This window comes from Entelurus aequoreus, linkage group LG25, assembly GCF_033978785.1.
Source record: "Entelurus aequoreus isolate RoL-2023_Sb linkage group LG25, RoL_Eaeq_v1.1, whole genome shotgun sequence".
Lineage (NCBI taxonomy): Eukaryota > Metazoa > Chordata > Actinopteri > Syngnathiformes > Syngnathidae > Entelurus > Entelurus aequoreus.
In genome coordinates, this window is record NC_084755.1 from 32,449,833 (window position 1) to 32,464,568 (window position 14,736).

The 14,736-nt window shown below is 36.4% G+C and overlaps 1 protein-coding gene across 2 annotated transcripts in view; it reads left to right on the forward strand.

Annotated features, from left to right (window-relative positions):
* The first annotated feature begins 887 nt into the window (after window positions 1-887).
* LOC133642699 (26S proteasome non-ATPase regulatory subunit 11A-like) overlaps window positions 888-14,736 on the forward strand; it is a 28,799-nt gene continuing 14,950 nt past the window's right edge. Inside the window, exons 1-6 of one of the 2 annotated variants that reach the window (XM_062037054.1) lie at window positions 888-1,092; window positions 7,333-7,434; window positions 9,188-9,384; window positions 13,075-13,132; window positions 13,264-13,458; window positions 13,644-13,788. In XM_062037054.1, coding sequence (XP_061893038.1) covers window positions 1,002-1,092; window positions 7,333-7,434; window positions 9,188-9,384; window positions 13,075-13,132; window positions 13,264-13,458; window positions 13,644-13,788 — 788 coding nt within the window. In that variant the 5' untranslated portion in view covers window positions 888-1,001. The remainder of the gene's footprint in view (window positions 1,093-7,332; window positions 7,435-9,187; window positions 9,385-13,074; window positions 13,133-13,263; window positions 13,459-13,643; window positions 13,789-14,736) is intronic. The other variant, XM_062037053.1, reaches the window with a different exon arrangement.

Sequence of the window (14,736 nt, forward strand, 5' to 3'; positions counted from 1 at the left end):
GTGGGGTCAATTAAACGCTCAAAATGGCCAGAAAAAGAGAACTTTCATCTGAAACTCGACAGTCTATTCTTGTTCTTAGAAATGAAGGCTATTCCACAAAATTGTTGGGGTGACCCCAAACTTTTGAACGGTAGTGTATATATATATACATACATACATACACATATATTTATACATACACATATATATACAGGACTGCTCAGAAAATTAGAATATTGTGATAGTCTTATTTTTTGTAATGCAATTAAAAAAACAAAAATGTCATACATTCTAGATTCATTACACATCAACTGAAATATTGCAAGCCTTTTATTATTTTAATATTGCTGATTATGGCATACAGCTTAAGAAAACTCAGAAATCGCGTCTCAAAAAATGTGAATATTTCTTCAGACCAAGTAAAAAAAAAAAGATTTATAACAGCAAAACAAAATCAAACATTTGAGAATGTCAATTAATGCACTCAGTACTTGGTTGGGAATCCTTTTGCACGGATTACTGCATCAATGCGGCGTGGCATGGAGGCAATCAGCCTGTGGCAATGCTGAGGTGTTATGGATGCCCAGGATGCTTTAATAGCGGCCTTTAGCTCATTTGCATTATTGGGTCTGGTGTATTTCAGCTTCTTCTTCACAATACCCCACAAATTCTCTATGGGGTTCAGGTCAGGGGAGTTGGCAGGCCAATTAAGGACATTATTGCCATGGTCAGTACACCAGTTACTGGTGGTTTTGGCACTGTGGGCAGGTGCCAGATCATGCTGGAAAATGACATCATCATCTCCATAGAGCTTTTCAACAGACAGCTACAAATGACACTTAACGCCGGACTTTCATCAGTACTACCATACTCCAGTCCGGTAGGTGGCGCTAGTGCGCCTGTCATGCCGCCTGTGGGGCTGTAAAAGTGAAAAAGAAGAAGAAAATGAGTCAGGAGCAGGTATGGTGTGTTGGATGTTGTTCCGTCAATGAGTGGAGGTTGTCCGGGCAGGTACAAGAAAGATGGCAGCCGCGGCAGTAGCCGAGTTCCAGAGAGCACAGTCCCTACTTGGCTCGGACCGAAACGCCTCCATCGATATCCTACATTCAATTGGTAAATATGTCCCGCCATGAGCGCTAATAAATGTGATATTTAGTTATTGGTCAGTTAGTTTAGTTGAGTTAGCATGGCTGGTGTCCATGCTTTGTACACAGTGAGTCAGCAACAGCTGCTAGCCGGCTAGCATCATACCGGCAAATATGATACTTGAAATAAATATTATATTACAGGATAAGGTAGGTTAATTGGCCCATTTATCTCAGTCAGTGTTGATATTAATGACTTTTTCGTATATGTGTCAAGTGTTCACAGAAAGTGTGTGCGGGTCGATACAAACGTCAGTGGTTCGATACCAACGGTTGTGTCAGTATCGGATCAATTCCATCCATCCATTTTTCTACCGCTTGTCCCTGTTGGGGTGGCGGGGTTGTGCTGGAGCAATTCCGTCGTGATAAGTGTATCTTTGTTTATGTCCACAATTATGTGAAAAACCTAACTAAGCACTAAAACACAAATAGATGGAGTAGACGTTGGTATAGTACGGGGGTCGGCAACCCGCGGCTCTAGAGCCGCATGCGGCTCTTTAGCGCCGCCCTAGTGGCTCTCTGGAGATTTTTCAAAAATGTATGAAGAATGGAAAAAGATGAGGGGGAAAAAAATCTATTTGTTTGTTTTAGTATGAGGACAAACATGACACAAACCTCCCTAATTGTTATAAATCACACTGTTTATATTAAACATGCTTCACCGATTCGAGTATTTGGCGAGCGCCGTTTTGTCCTACTAATTTTGGCGGTCCTTGAACTCACCGTATAGTTTGTTTACATGTATAACTTTCTCCGACTTTCTAGGACGTGTTTTATGCCACTTCTTTTTCCGTCTCATTTTGTCCACCAAACTTTTAACGTTGTGCATGAGTGCACAAAGGTGAGTTTTGTTGGTGTTATTGACTTGTGTGAAGTGCTAATCAGACATATTTGGTCACTGCATGACTGCAAGCTAATCGATGCTAACATGCTATTTCGGCTAGCGATATGTACATATTGCATCATTATGCCTCATTTGTAGCTATATTTGAGCTCATTTAGTTTCCTTTAAGTCCTCTTAATTAAATGTATATCTCATGACACATGTAATATGGCTTTTAATTTTTTGCGGCTCCAGACAGATTTGTTTTTGTATTTTTGGTCCAATATGGCTCTTTCAACATTTTGGGTTGCCGACCCCTGGTATAGTACAAGTGTAACAGGGTCGATTATGTAAATAATGTATTTTATAATGTTCTATTATTGTTATAATTACACAAAATGTGTAAGTTACATGTAAATACCTGAATGTTGTTCGATGTTTTGTCAATGTGGAACTAGGGCTGGGCGATATGGCCTTTTTTTAATATGTCGATATTTTGAAGCCATATCACGATACACGATATATATCTCGATATTTTCCCTTAGCCTTGAATGAACATTTGATGCATATAATCACAGCAGTGTGATGATTCTATGTGTCTACATTAAAACATTCTTCTTCATACTGCATTAATATATGCTCATTTTAAACTTTCATGCAGAGAGGGAAATCACAACTAAGTTAATTGACCAAAAGTGTATTTATTAAACAGTTATTAAGCAGTGGCACAAACATTCATGTCATTTCCAAAACAGAAAGTGCAAGATTGTCAGAGACATTTTAAAACAAGCTATGAGTGCACTTTTGTGCATGATGTCACTAAGATGACATATCAAAACAACACTAAATTAAAGTGCACTTTTTGTACAGAAAGCCGCTACAATAGTTAAAAACAAATAAAGTGCACTTTTGTGCATGATGTCACACAAGATATTTTAATAACTGTCAAATGAAAATTAGCTGCATAATAGGAAATCAAATAGTATTCGTCCTTCGCTATGTGGTAGGTTTCTGCGGACGTTATCTCCTTATGTTGTTGACTATTTTTTTCATACAGTGTTGATGTGGAAATGGTTGCCTCGGCATTTTGTTGGTGTGGCACCGAACAGAGATGTTGACATGCGGAGTTTCAAGCACTCTTCGTTCTCGAGCGGGTGACTTTTCAAATGATGCTACATATTAGCAGTAATGCTACTTTTTGTTGCAACGCTTTCACACCACACTTGACAAATGACGGTTGTCTGTTCGACATCTTCCCGCTTGAAGCCAAACCACCGCCAGACGATGGACCCCGTGCTGTTTTTCTTAGGAATTAATTTTTCCTTCATTTGTTACCTGATTCGCACCTTCTTTCTCTCGTATTACCACTCGCACCACAGCTAACTTTAGCCATGCTGCTACCTCTCTGCTCCGCGAGGGCGTATACGTATGTGACGTATGTAAGAAGGTGCGCTCGTTTAAGTCTCTGTGAGAAGGAGAAACAAGAAAGAGTGAGAAGAGCCTGTAGTGTAATGCCTGCAGCTAAAAGCAACTGTGTGAGAATGTATACTCGAATATCACGATAGTCATTTTCTATATCGCACAGAGACAAACCCGCGATATATCGCCCAGCCCTACATCCATCCATCCATTTTCTACCGCTTGTCCCTCTTGGGATGGCGGGGTTGTGCTGGAGCAATTCCGTCGTGATAAGTGTATCTTTGTTTATGTCCACAAATATGCGAAAAAACAAACTAAGAACTAAAACACAAATAGATGGAGTAGACGTTGGTATAGTACAGGGGTCGGCAACCCAACATGTTGAAAGAGTCATATTGGACCAAAAAATAAAAAATCTGTCTGGAGCTGCAAAAAAATTAAAAGCCTTATATAAGTGTTATAATGAAGACAACACACCATGTATGTGTCTATATCAGCTATATTAGTCTACTATCAAAGGCTGACGCAAATCTTCATTGACAGAAATGTTGTATTTTAATTTTTATTCTACAGATTTTTGCAACATTGGAAATCATTATTAAAATGGAGGCTTCTCACAGGATGAGATAACTTCTGGAAATGACTGGCTCAGAATGGCCAAAAGCTATAGATGTGTGTGTCAAGTTAAAGGAAACGACAAGCTGTCTTCTTCTAATGGATTTATTACAATCTTTGCAAACTGGGTAAAGTTTGCTGTGGTCTGGAACAACATGGCACACAAACATGATGATGCAATATGTACTGTACATACAACTAGCATAAACAGCATGTTAGCATTGATTAGCTTGCAGTCGTGGACTGACCAAATATGCCTGATAAGCACTCCAGCAAATCAATAAAATCAACAAAGCTCACCTTTTGTGCATTCACGCACAGTATAAAACGTTTGGTGGACAAAATGAGACAAAGAAGGAGTGGCATAAAACACGTCTTTCTGTGGCAACGTTGGAGAAATAAACAAACTACGATGAGTTCAAGGATCGCTGAAATTAGTAAGACAAAACGGTGCTTGCCAAATACTCTCATCAGGGAAACATGTATAACATAAAAAGTGGGATTTCTAACAACTAGGAAGGTTTGTGTCATTCCCTACAGAAAATACATTAAAACTAAAAATATATTTTTTTCTTCATCTTTTTCCATTTTCGCACATCTCTTAAAGAGGTCCAGTGAGCCACTAGGGCGGCGCTAAAGAGCCGCAGGTTGCTGACCCCCGGTATAGTACAAGAAACCACAGTTATTTAGGATTTTATAATAGATAATAAATTAGCTGGAAACTACATATCAATACAACATAAAGTGGCAATAAATATTCCATATTGAATGAAAGTCACTCCATACCCTGTCACTTCATACCCCTTGTGTCCTGGGCATGACATTAAAGTGCATCCGGCAGTGGAGGCTCCTCTATGGGGTCTTGGGGCACTAGGAGGTTAACCCCTTTACTACTGTTACCCCAGGTGGCCCTTGGCAAAGGCCTAGTACCTGACTGTCCCCTAGCCAGGGATACGGTGAATACCTCAACGGCGGAGCAGGCGGAAGACGGTAGATTTAAGAACTACCACAACGGCTGCGATGGCGGAAGAAGGCTGCAGCAGAAAAGGGTCCCCAGTCGTCTTGGACTCCATTCCACTGGACTCTGACCCGATTCTGTCAAGGATCGTGTGGTGACTGTCTGTGCACCAGTGTCCCCACGTAAAACAAAGTCACGCACAGGCATCCTCCATAAAGGGATACACCCCTACCAGGAGGATCGTCATACTCGTTCGAGTGACCGCCGATGGCCCTGTAATGCTTCCATACACCAGTTACCGTGTAGAGAAAAGCTATTCAATGAGATAAAAAAATAAATACAAAACAGCTGAGATGGGCTCCAGCACCCCACGCGGCCACGAAAGGGACAAGCAGTAGAAAATGGATGGATGGATGGATGGATGGATGTTTTGGGGGCGACTATTCCAGAAAGCTAAGGATTGTACTTGTTCCTTTACTATTAGTCTTATTTTGTATATTCCTGAAAATCAGTGGACATCTGATGTTTGGTGTATTTATCTTGTCAGACTTAGGAATTTTCTGGGGGGAAAAAACTGGCAGCTCAGTCTCCAGAATTTTACAGTAAAAATAAACCGTTGCCGTTTTTAAATTTACAGTAATTTGCTGTAAAAAAAAATTACCATAGATTTTACTGTTAAAAAAAATGGCAACTTAGCCGCTAGAATTTTACAGTAAAAAGAAACTGTTGCCGTTTGTAAATTTACAGTAATTTGCTGTAAAAAAAATTGGCAACTTAGCCGTCAGAATTTTACAGTGAAAAGAAACTGTTGCCGTTTTTAAATTTACAGTAATTTGCTGTAAAAAATTACCATTGATTTTATGGTAAAAAAGAAAAAAAACAGGCAACTTGGCTTGCAAAATTTTACAGTAAAAAGAAACTGTTGCCGTTTTAAATTTACAGTTATTTGCTGTAAAAAAATTACCATAGATTTTACGGTAAAAAAAAAAAGGCAACTTAGCCGCCAGAATTTTACAGTAAAAAGAAATTGTTGCCGTTTCTAAATTTACAGTAATTTGCTGTAAAAAAAATGTTCCATAGATTTTACTGTAAAAAAAAACTGGCAACTTAGCCGCCAGAATTTTACAGTAAAAAGAAACTGTTGGCGTTTGTAAATTTACAGTAATTTGCTGTAAAAAAAATATTCCATAGATTTTACTGTAAAAAAAAACTGGCAACTTAGCCGCCAGAATTTTACAGTAAAAAGAAACTGTTGGCGTTTGTAAATTTACAGTAATTTGCTGTAAAAAAAAAAAAACTTCCATAGATTTTACTGTAAAAAAACTGGCAACTTAGCCGCCAGAATTTTACAGTAAAAATAAACTGTTGCAGTTTGTAAATTTACAGTAATTTACTTAAAAAAATTACCATAGATTTTACTTTAAAAAAACCTGGCAATTTAGCCGCCAGAATTTTACAGTAAAAAACTGTTGCCGTTTTTAAATTTACAGTAATTTGCTGTAAAAATTACCATAGATTTTACTGTAAAAAAAACTGGCAACTTAGTTGCCAGAATTTTACAGTAAAAAGAAACTGTTGACGTTTGTAAATTTACAGTAATTTGCTGTAAAAAAAAAAACTACCATAGATTTTACTGTAAAAAAACTGTGAACTTAGCCGCCAGAATTTTACAGTAAAAATAAACTGTTGCAGTTTGTAAATTTACAGTAATTTACTGTAAAAAATTACCATAGATTAAACGGTAAAAAAACTGGCAATTTAGCTGCCATAATTTTACAATAAAATGTACAGTGATTTTTACACTGACTAATAATAATAATAAAATAAACTGTACCACCAATTTTTTACGGTAAAATTGTAGCAACTGAGCTACTAGTTTTTTCGCTGTAAAAATCTACTGCCGTAATTTTTTACAGCGTATGTTGCTTGCACTCTGAAGTGATTTTTTTTTTAATTGGTGAAATTTTTACTGGGGCACGTGAAATGCCCCAGTGAAATCTGTCTGGCGACGCTGCTGCTGCAGAGATATGATGGAAAGAATTGATTAAAGATTCACTAACAGTACTGCAGAAGATATCAGTTAGGACAATCCATAGTTCAATTCATTGTTCAAGAATCATAAAATACTGAAATGCATAGAGTTTTGAGCATTTCCAAACTACTACAATTGTGTACAAAACAAATAATAGTCTGTGACTTTATGAAAGGGTGGTTATCAATCAAGATTTTTTTGAAAATGTTATTTTAAAATGGTAATGCTAATCGTCAGGAGTTCTACAGCGGTTATCATTAGGACCATTTAGCTTACCTTAGTCCCAAGTAATTCTGATGTAACTTTCTTTTTCAATGTCATTGAATTCATTGAAATATGACCATGTTTGTGTGTGCTGCAGTGAAAAGGGACATCCAGGCTAGCGATGAGGAGGCCCTGCGTGTTAAAGAGCAAAGCATCCTGGAGCTGGGTGGACTGCTGGCCAAGACAGGACAAGCTACAGGTAAGCACCACTGGAGTTACAAAAGAAATGTGTTGTTTGATTAGATCATTGTGTGATCATTTACTCATGTTCATAATTCATACAATGGGAAACCTTCTGACTGGAAGGTTGGAAGTTCCGCTCTCGAAATAGATAGCCTTGTTATCCCTTGTTAACCTTGTTATATTGCCGATACCAAATCTTCAGGCTTTAATGTTGTTTCTCAAATCAAAATATCGATACTTTTGATAAGTTATTTGAATAATGTCTAAATGTAAAGTGATTGGTGGGAGAATATATATATATATATATATATATATATATATATATATATATATATATATATATATATATATATATATATATATATATATATATATATATATATATATATATATATATATTTATGTATATATATGTGTGTATACATACAGTATATGTATGTGTATACAAATGTGTGTGTGTGTTTATATGTATGTGTGTGTATTAGGGTTGTACGGTATACCGGTATTAGTATAGTACGCAATACTAATGAATCATATTCGGTAATATACCGCCTCTAAAAAGTACCGGTCCCCCCGTTGTCGTCACGTCGTATGTGTGTGTGTGTGTGTGTGTGTGTGTGTGTGTGTGTGTGTGTGTGTGTGTGTGTGTGTGTGTGTGTGTGTGTGTGTGTGTGTGTGTGTGTGTGTGTGTGTGTGTGTGTGTGTGTGTGTGTGTGTGTGTGTGTGTGTGTGTGTGTGTGTGCGCGCGCATGCATGCATATATGTATATATATATATATACATGTGTGTGTATACGTATATATAGAATATATATGTGTGTGTGTGTATATATATATGTATGTATGTGTGTATATATATATATATATATATATGTATATAATAATTATTATGTATGTATGTATGTATATATATATATATATATGTGTATATATATATATATATATATGTATATATATATATATATATATATGTATATATATATATATATATATATGTATATATATATATATATATATATATATATATATATATATATATATATATATATATATATGTACGTGTGTGTGTATGAATATATATGTGTACATATATGTGTGTGTGTATAGATATGAAAATGTGTGTATACAGTATATGTATCTGTATATATTTATGTATGTGTGTGCGTGTATATATGTGTATACCGGGTATGTGTGATTTTATATAATTTGAAGATAATTCCCCAAGAGCAGCGATATTTGAAATACACTACTTTTTCAATTTTACCAGACACATTAAGTAGATTTACACAAACTATCGTTATTGAATCGGTATCGCCGACACAAGCCTGAATTTGACTCCGGATCGGAAAGAAACTCAGTGGTATCGAGCATCACTAATGTTTTTAAATGAGTCACTATGTTTTTGCAAATATTCCTTTAAATATTGGAAATATTCTTAATGGAGGATTTGAAATCCACAAGATGATTTTTTTTAAATCATCTTTCTTTAGCAAGTTTCACCTCAACCAAAAGCTTTTTGTAGCCATTAACAAGCTTCGAGCATAAATCTGTCACAATATTTGACCACTCTTCTTGGCAAAATTGATAGCGTTCATTTGAATTAGTTGAAGTAGCCGTTAAACATGGTCCACAAATCAGCCTGTAATGTGATTGCTTGTCTACAGTTAAACCACACAACAACTTAACAGAAGCTTTTTTAAGAAATGCAACCTTTAAACCTCTTATTTTACCCGTACTATTGACAGTTCATCATTTTCATTCTGCCTTCAGAGCTTGGTGGTCTCTTGAAGTATGTGCGACCATTCCTCAACTCCATCTCTAAGGCCAAAGCCGCCCGATTGGTCCGCTCCTTGCTCGACCTGTTCCTGGACATGGATGCTGCCACAGGTCAGGAAGTAGAGCTCTGCTTGGAGTGCATAGAATGGGCCAAGGCTGAGAAGAGGACATTCCTCCGACAAGCTCTGGAGGTGAGAAAAACTCAAATAAAGCGAGAGAAAGTAGGATTGAGCGGTTAGTCGATCCATCAGTTGAAACAACCTTTAAAACCTTTATCATTGATGTTGAAATATATTTTTAATGCGATGGAAGACCCTCTCGCTAACTGACCTCATTGTCTAATTTGCATATTTGGCTTTTATGCATATTCATGTGATAGTAATTGACACTCTAGGAGAGAGGAATAACCTTGAGGGAGGTAAAAATATTGAGTAAATAACATGACAAGCAAACCAAATAGTGTTTCCCACAGAACCGTAATGTATTCATGGCAGCGGGGTCGTGGCTGAGGCAGATGATGTCCTCATATAATTGACTCTATTTTAAAAGAAAAAGGCTAAAATTGCATTGATTTAAAACAAGTTTGTATGATTAGTTATTACTATTAACAAATCTTTGGTAATGGATGTGTGATAATATTTTTTTTCTGGGGATTAGAGATCAATGTCGGACGATTTTCATGAAAAAGTTTGTGATTGGCCACTGCTGATTTGTGTATTTTTAATGCCAACCACAAACACGGATCCCGTTTAACTGACACCATTTTTTTGACTAAGCGGCCAGCAATTAAGCTAATTATGTGTCTCCATACACAGTGTGGAGCTGTTCCCTTAAATTAATAGTTGGCCCCTTTTATTACGGAAAATAAACTGCATTAGTTCCTACAGGAGAGGTTCAAACCTAGGGAGAGTACTTATGACCTCAGAGGTTCAGCTGTCTTTCAGAAAGCAAACATAAGAACAAGCTTAAAAAGTAGATGTGTTTCTGTCAGGGGGGTTCAACTGTGGAACAGCTTGGATGATTCCTTAAAATGTTCCAGTTCCATTCACACATTTAAAAAACACTTTAAGACCAATGTCTTGGAAAAATATATCACTCTTGAATCAACACAGTAGTTAATACTATGATTAATGTTAATTAAAAACTAAATGTGGGATATAAATAATAATGGAAGTATAATTGTTTGTATATAGTATATAATTGGTGCAATTATCCTTGTACATGTGTACAAGGATATTTCACATGCCTTTACTGTGTATATAATTGAACAGTATTTATGTTGTGTACAATGTGTTTTTATAATATGTCGTGAAAAGGAAATTTTATAATTTTTGGAAGCTCATCTTGTATTTGACTTTGTTTATAGGGTTAGGCGCAATAAGTGTTCAACTTCAGCCTAAACAACTGTTTGTTTATGTAAAACTGTTTGTTTATTTTGTTGACCATTGACCAAAGAAATAATAAACTAACTAACTAAACTAAAAAAGTATCATTATCAATCCAATCCAATCCACTTTATTTATATAGCACATTTACACAACAAGAATGTTTCCAAAGTGCTGTACAGCCATGTTAAAAACAATATTAAAAACAATATTATGCTACACCAATGAAGTATCAAGTACCATTATCACTGTAGGACGAGGCTAAACAGCGAGAGCAAGCCAGGAGCAGGCATGCCAAAAGCTAAGCTAACCTAGCTTGAAACAACACAAAGAAATAAGTGCTTGGTGAAGTTTAAGAAGTATATTAATATGAGTTAAACGGAGGATTGTACAATAACTGTTGGTGTGTAAGCATTGTCACAGTCACTACATGACATGTAAGAGGAGGGCGGCTCAATCAATACCACAAATAGCATCACTATATAACGGATGCAAGAGTAATTAGATGGATATTTATTCAATTTTTTTTTTAATTTTGTTGTTATTTTTGTTAATGTTTACAAACTTAAGAGAATTATTCCCTGGACACAAATACTTTTAGGTTAAAATAAATTAGTTGTAGATAGTAGTTCTTACTTTTGTTTAGTTATTGTGTACCATTAACTTTGATTTTCTCAAACAATTGTATGTAATAAAAGAAAATAAGGAACTAGCTGAAATATTGTTAAATGTCAATAGCAACTAGAGGTGGGAATCTTTGGCCACCTCACGATTCGATTACGATTCAGGAGCTACGATTCGATTGAAAATTAATTGCTGATGCATCTTTAATTTATGTACATTGATGCAGTTTTACATTTATTTTTGTGTCACTGAATAAGCGTTAATCACATGAAACTTTTAAACAATTCATTTGGAATTAGAAACAGTCAAATTAATTCCCACATTCATTAAGTTAATGAAAATGTGTGCAAAACTGGACCATAAGTGCCTTAAAATAAGGAGCTGGTCTGATCTCTCAATGAGGTGGCTCGCTGAAGTTCCACCAACGGTGGAACTTCCATTTACCTCCCCACATCTGCGGTCCCTTCCAAGGTTTCTCATTGTCCCATTGGGCTGAGTTTTTGTCTTGCCCTGATGTGGGATCAGAGCCGAGGATGTCATTGTGGTTTGTGCATTCTTTGAGGCATTTGTGATTAAGGGCTATAAAAGTAACTTTGATTGATTGATCGATTTTTACATCCTCAAGTGATTCGGTGTCAGGTTTAAACGCCGATGACATCTATTAAACAAGACAAGAAGCAAAGAACTAAACAGAGACAGAATTAAATTTGGCTCAATTTGAGGAGAGACTCCTGATATGTACTCTTTGAACAGTCTTCCAGCACGCTCTGGCGAAAGATGTACGCCTCCCACTTTATTTGGACTTTCTCTGACCACATGGCAACAGCTGCTTCTAAGGGACGAGGTCGTAAACAGCCATCGCCTTTGATTACAACAGTTCAAAAGAAAAGGTCGTAAACAGTTCACGAAAAGGTCGTAAAAGAGTTCAAAAAGAGGTTCGTAAAATAGCGGAAAAAGGAGGTTCAAAAAGAGGTCGTCTGGAACTTGGGCAGATCCTGCCTTCTCTCCGCTTTGTAGTCCTGGGGTTAAAACAATATCTTTCTGTTGATTACAATACATGAAATAAAACAGAAACATCTTCATGTTGCTTCCCCCCTTACACAGTGGAGTTTTACAATCCTTCTTCTTGGTAGGTTTCAAAGACAGCTTTTGGTCTTCTCGCTGGGAACTCATTTCAACACAAAGTTTTTGTGATAACTTAGATAAAATTATTGTAACATTTGGCTTTTTACTTGACCAACTGAGAACAACAGCACAGCACACTTCCCTCTTCACGATAATAGCGTGGTGCGCCACATTCGCTGCACTAACAAAATAAACGTTTCAAAAAACTACCGTACACAAGCATAATGTACACTTATTGATATATTTAGACAATTATAATGCTTTGACCTAAAATACTGGTCAAAGTTGTCCTAAGATGTATTGCACCAATAAATGTGAGGATGTTTGCATTTAATTGAATTGTATTTTAACACAAAAAGCGCACCACTATGGTGGTAAAATAAGTGTAAAAAGGAAAAAAAAAAGAATTTTATTGTTTTTTTTGTGTTGCTATTGTTATTTAAATGTATTGTTATTGCTATTGTTATTATTATTGTACTTTACTAATTTAGATCTGTTTTTTTAACGCTTTTTAAAGTAGAGTTTTGGTGGTACAATAAATACTCATATTTTCAAATTAATGAATAATCGTGTAATTAATCGTGATTACAATAACAATCAAAATAATTGTGTATATTATTTTTGCCATATGTGGTTATCTGTTACAATGCATTTCTAGTTTACTGTCGTGCTGTGCAGCACTTTGAAACGTGTTGCTTTATGTTTTGGTCTTAAATACACAATTCCGCTATTTTCTTTTCTCCATAGGGTCGGCTTATTTCACTCTATTTCGACACAAAGTCATACCAAGAAGCCCTACAACTCGGTGAGTGTCGTATATTGTTTCCCTAAAATCTACCGTCTTTACCCTACAGTATGTTTGCAAGCTTTTTCCTATGCAGAACTGTGGCACTTTTTGTGATTTTGTTATGTATTATGTTTATTTTCCACCTCCAGGCTCCCAGTTGCTGCAGGAGCTGAAGAAAATGGATGACAAAGCCCTGCTGGTGGAGGTCCAGCTGTTGGAGAGTAAAACATATCACGCCCTCAGTAACCTGCCGAAGGCTCGAGCTGCGCTCACCTCAGCCAGGACAACCGCCAACGCCATCTACTGTCCGCCAAAACTACAAGCAGCTTTAGATATGCAGTCAGGTAAAAAGCAGAAGAAACCAAAATGAATCACTATTAAGCAGCATCCACCTAAGTTGTGTATTTAAGTTAGATTTACCAGTCAAGAAAAAGCTACTGGAGACGGTGATTTGTGAAATTAACAATGCCAAGATGCTTTCTACTGTCTTTCATTGCTGTTTGCCTAATATTAATATGTGTATTTCAAGGGATCATTCACGCTGCTGGGGAGAAAGACTGGAAGACGGCTTATTCCTACTTTTATGAAACCTTTGAGGGCTTTGACTCCATCAACAGTCCCCGAGCCATTACAGGACTCAAGTACATGCTGCTCTGCAAAATCATGCTCAACGCGTAAGTAGTGCAGTGCTAGGTTGGACACATTTAAATTCAGCAACATGCTTTGCATATTGTCTTCACGTACAGTACAGGCCAAAAGTTTGGACATACCTTCTCATTTCAATGCATTTTCTTTATTTTCATGACTATTTACATTGTAGATTGTCACTGAAGGCATCACAACTATGAATGAACACATGTGGAGTTATGTACTTCACAAAAAAAGGTGAAATAACTGAAAACATGTTTTATATTCTAAATAGCCACCCTTTGCTCTGATTACTGCTTTGCACACTCTTGGCATTCTCTCGATGAGCTTCAAGCACACCTGTGAAGTGAAAACCATTTCAGGTGACTACCTCTTGAAGCTCATCGAGAGAATGCCAAGTGTGTGCAAAGCAGTAATCAGCGCAATGGGTGGCTATTTTGAAGAAACTAGAATATAAAACATGTTTTCAGTTATTTTAACCTGTTTTTTGTTAAGTACATAACTCCACATGTGTTCATTCATAGTTTTGATGCCTTCAGTGACAATCTACAATGTAAATAGTCATGAAAATAAAGAAAACACATTGAATGAGAAGGTGTCCACATTTTTGGCCTGTACTGTATGTGGGGAAACTGCTAAAAGTAGTGTACAGTGGAACCTTGATTTACAAACCTGATTGGTTCTTAACTATGGTTCATTACCGTAATAGAGAAGTTTGTATAGTGAAGCAAAGTTACCATATGAAACAATTTTGAATTTAAACAAATATGAAGAATGGGTTACAGCCTTGACAAAAGTCACATTTTTAGTGAAGGTTTTTACACTATGAACACAATATGACGTGCTATACAGTACTCTATTTCAAACAAACATAACAAGGTAGTGATGAATCTACTTTCTGAGTAATAAAGAAGGTCAAAACAACAACATCAAAGAGTAAAAATGCATTTCTTTCAATATGCATAATAACAAAA